Source organism: Tachysurus fulvidraco, chromosome 9, assembly GCF_022655615.1.
Source record: "Tachysurus fulvidraco isolate hzauxx_2018 chromosome 9, HZAU_PFXX_2.0, whole genome shotgun sequence".
Lineage (NCBI taxonomy): Eukaryota > Metazoa > Chordata > Actinopteri > Siluriformes > Bagridae > Tachysurus > Tachysurus fulvidraco.
The window spans coordinates 5,832,018-5,836,514 of record NC_062526.1 but is presented as its reverse complement, the minus strand read 5'-3'; the positions used below and the strand labels follow the sequence as shown (position 1 = coordinate 5,836,514).

Sequence of the window (4,497 nt, the reverse complement as noted above, 5' to 3'; positions counted from 1 at the left end):
GTTTATAGCGTTTGAGTGACAGGGTGTAGGATCTAAATACTAAAAAAAGCAGAAGTATGGGAGTCTGTGGCTTCTTACGTAGATTAAAAAACAGCATGGTGTCGAAAGATACGTCAGGAAGTTCCGGTGAAAAATGTTCAGCAATATATTTTGCATTTCTTCATACACTCATTTTGACATAATGTAAGTTTTACAAATGTATAGACAGTAAAGAGATGCATGTAGGTGGTTAACTCAGATAACAAAATGTATTTTTAGTCTGAAACTTCAGTAAAGCCAGTTCAGTCAGCTGCATAAAACTACATTGCATAAAATTGTAGGAGTTGAGGTGCTGCATGGTTCTGGTGAAAAAGGTTCAGCAATATATTTTGCATTTCTTCATGCACTCATTTTGACATAATTTAAGCTTTATAAACCTATAAACAGTAAAGAGATGCATGTAGGTGGTTAAGACAGATAACAAAATGTATTTTTTAGTCTGAAAATTCAGTAAAGCCAGTTCTGTCAGGACCACTTTGTCAAATGAGAATTTATTAGATGATAGCATACAGTTAGTGTTGGCGGTATGGTTCTGTTCGGGTAGGAATCAGAGTTTTGTTTTTGCAAATAATAAAAGAATAAATGGATAAATAAATAATTAAATAATTAGAGAGAGGGAGAGAGAGAGAAAATATGTGGAGATTTAAGACGTAAACTGGTACAATGAACACGCCGACTCGCTAGAAAGCGGCTCAATAAATGGGAATTTAAATGGTCGGGTAATATGGATGACGTAACCGGATTGGTGCGGGTCGTGGACCGCTGATTAACAGCTGATGCATGCTTGACGACGTGGCCTGCCAAAACTGACGTGAAGCTTAATTTCAGTCAGCTGCATAAAATTACACTGCAGAAAATTCTGCTGTTTCTCTTGTAGACCTGTGGAGTTGAATGGATGGTGGAATCAGGAGAGTGAGTGCTAAGGAGGTGGCTACACCTGAGTGACAGCAGGGATATACATGGGAGACAAGAGAGCACAGAGACAAAAGAGAACACAGCTAGATCTGAGCTGAACAGAACTGACTACTGTGTATGTGCTTAAGTTGGTGTGTCTCCAATGAGAGAGACCATGATTCAAGAATCACTTAAAAAGCAGAAATAAAGAGAATCAGGAAGAGTCACACTGGTGTAGAAACATGAGGATTTCAGGATAAATGTGATGATCAAGGCCACAAACAAGCAGTACAGATGATAAAAAAAAAGAAAAGTTTTTTCCTTTGAACAAACAAAATTAGGCAGGCTTATACATAACAAAAGTCACCCCCAACAAGGTTCCATACAAGAAGTACAAACTTTAGATAATGTATCCAGGCCAAAAACACATCAATGATTAAATGTGTCCCCTGTTAACAAAGTAAGAAACAAAAACAAAAATAAAACCAAAAAGGAAACAAACCCTAAGTCAAGAAGCACAAAGTGTTGCTGTTGCTGAACAACACAGACCTTGTATAATGCGTCCACCACAACGAGAAACAAAAAGGTAAATCCATACATATCCATTTCATTATGCATAACACAATACAAACAATTACCTAAAGAACAATCAAAACTACTGCAAACAAACAATCAAAGAAATTAACTAAATGAATTGAATAGAAAAAATATCCCTCTGAATTTAAAAAAAAAAAGATAAAAATAAAAAAATAAAAACATGAACAAAGTTTTAGACTCATGGTATCTAATGTATGTAACCTAGTGACCCAGAGTTAATGTATCCAATGATAGGGACTTAAGCACTTCTGTAGGTCGTTCTGGATACAGTTAGTGCATCTGCCAAATGCAGTAAATGCCCGCCTCTCCCTTTTGCTGACACATGGAATGTGTCATGAACCAGAGTGAACTAGGACCCAGGGAAAAGGTCATTAGCAAAGAGGAATCAGTAGTGTGCACCCATCCATACATCAAGATTTTAATAAACTATTAACTGTTTTTATTCATTCTTATAAATAAGAGGATTTTAAAAAATAACAAAATTACTAAATTTCACTTCAAAATAGCATTAAAAAAATGGTAGAGACCAATTATGTGAGGTGGGCTATGCACCATCACAATAAGATAAAATCATCATGAAGTGTCCCTTTCCCAGATCATCAAGAGTCACGCTGGCATCCACCAGACTCAACACCAGGCGCTTCATGAGCTAAACTTGGAGCAAGAGCAACACTTCCAGCTTCTTCAGACACAGAGTGAGCATTGATGGATACTTTGGAGGTCCAGACAACCGCTACTCTAGCAGCAGTTTTGCAGGGAACCTGGGTAGTTCTAGGTTCCCAATGCACCACAGGCTTCCTCAATCAAGTTGGGACATATTGCTTGTAGTTGCAATGAGACTGGAGTGACAAATTTTGTTTTTGTTTCAGCGAGGAACATCTTGAGATACTGCATGGTTTAATTATAATTATTATTATTATTTTCTTTTTTTACAAAAAGAAAATATTAGATAATTTTCAGCTCTGTTCAGTTCAGTATCAGTTGCATTTCCTCCTTTAGTAGGTAGGTGTGTGTGTGTGTGTGTGTGTGTGTGTGTGTGTGTGTGTGTGTGTGTGTGTCTTCTGCCTCCATATTGGCATCTATTTCTACAGTCAGAAATGGCTCTGAAGTGAATTCCTGTACAATTATAACATGTTACCGCTCACAGTAAAAGTGCTGCAAGTTCCTGTCATGTTTTCTCACAACTGTGCAAGCAGAGGTAGCATTTTTAAAAATCAGGAAACTTTATTTTGGTTTACAGCTCAAAATTTAAGTGTTTTTAAGTTCAGAAAACAGCTTTCAGTTTCAACCAAAACTATATATAAAATCAGAAGAGACACAAAAAATCTAACAAACACAAAACTATACTCATAATGAATGTTGCTATTATTGATGAACACATTTTGGATTGAGTAACATTTATCATTTTCCAATTTAAGACTTACTTCTTTGTTTTAAGCCATTATGATTTAGGATCACACAAATGTATTAGGTAGACATACAGTATCTGTTAAGTCATACAGTATCTGTTAAATTCATCTGCAAAATATGTTAGGTGTAATAAAAAAAGGTGCAGAAAAAATAGACTGCAGAAATAAGCAAAATGATTCATATAATTTTATATGGTGTGCCTTTAAATTCAATGTCTGTGAAAGGCTGTCAGAGACGTGCATCAGCTCATTCAAACCTCTATATCTTCAAGAAACTAAGGATCATCTGTTCCAGCTGTTCTCTGTTGAAGAGCCCGAGCAGAGAAAGTGTACAGGAAGGGGTTCACACAACTGTTAATAAAAACCAGAGCTGTAGTAACATTATCTCCAGATTCTGCAGATCTTAACAGACTGTCATTCCCAGTCAATGCAGCAAAGATGATCACAATGTCGGTGATTTGAACTGGGATCCAAAAAATGAAGAAACACACAACAATTCTGGTCACCAGCTTGGTCAATGAGTTACTGTGAAAGAAGGCTGAGTTATTAACTCCTCTGTGAAGGTGAAAGTAGAAATAAGATACGATGGCGAATGAAGCAACACATATTATAATCTCCCAGATTAAAGTAGCCACTCTTTCAACCTCATTCTGATATTTTAGCGTGCACTGAAGTCGTCCTAATCTGTCAAAGCTTATACTGCTTAGTATGAGAGCATAGCATGAAAAAACTGCACTTAACATCCACATCCCACTCAAAAGGATCTTCTTTCCTTTTCTGCCAAGCTTGTTCCATTTCTCAGGATGCAGCACTTGGATGTAACGCTGCATGCTCATCAACACCACACACAGTATGCTGCAGTAGAGGCTTAAGTAGATCATGTAAAAGAGAAGCTTACACAAGACCAAGCCAAAAACCCAGCCATGCAGAAGAGCCCAAATCCAAACAGGCAGAGAAATCAGAGTGAGTAGATCTGATATGGCCAGGCTTAGCATCAGTCTCGGGGTGAAACTGCCTCTCTTCAGCCATCCAGACAGACGCACCATTACAGCAATATTACCAGGGACTCCCAGTATGAAGCAAACTGCCACCACACTACTGGCAATCAGGTTCTCAGTAGAGACAGGAGCGATGAGCGAGCTGTTGGATGAGTTGAGCTGCTGCATGGTTGAGTGCTGTGGCTTGGAGGAAACTGTAGAACTAAAGTAAGCAGAAGTGTAGGAGTCTGGGAGATATGTCAGGTCAGTAAGGGTACAGTTTCACATGTGATTTCGAAAAAGTCCGGAAATGGCACAAGCATTTTTATAGCTTAAGCAGCACATAAAAATTTGAAAGTTTTAAAAAAGAAAAAAGAAAAAAACATCAGGGACAAGAATGGGGCTATGAAATTACAAAACTTTTAACGAACAATTTCTGGTTTTGCTTCACACCAGAACATCCTCAGATACTGCACCATATCATCTCTAAAGATGGTCCTTCTTTCCCCCAAATCTTCTCAAAACTTTGGGAAATTGACGATTTGAACTGGTGAAAAAATTCATTGCTATATGTACTGAAA

The 4,497-nt window shown here is 37.6% G+C and overlaps 1 protein-coding gene across 1 annotated transcript; it reads right to left on the bottom strand.

The window, feature by feature from the left end:
• Window positions 1-2,921: 2,921 nt before the first annotated feature.
• Window positions 2,922-4,126, bottom strand: LOC113653390 (leukotriene B4 receptor 1-like). The gene has a single exon (XM_027162958.2). The coding sequence runs from the start codon at window positions 4,103-4,105 to the stop codon at window positions 3,215-3,217; it is 891 nt and encodes a 296-aa protein (XP_027018759.2). The 5' UTR covers window positions 4,106-4,126; the 3' UTR covers window positions 2,922-3,214.
• Window positions 4,127-4,497: the final 371 nt, after the last annotated feature.

Excerpts from the sequence above, each read along its gene's own strand:
- LOC113653390 (XM_027162958.2), bottom strand. The coding sequence starts at position 4,105 with ATGCAGCAGCTCAACTCATCCAACAGCTCGCTCATCGCTCCTGTCTCT.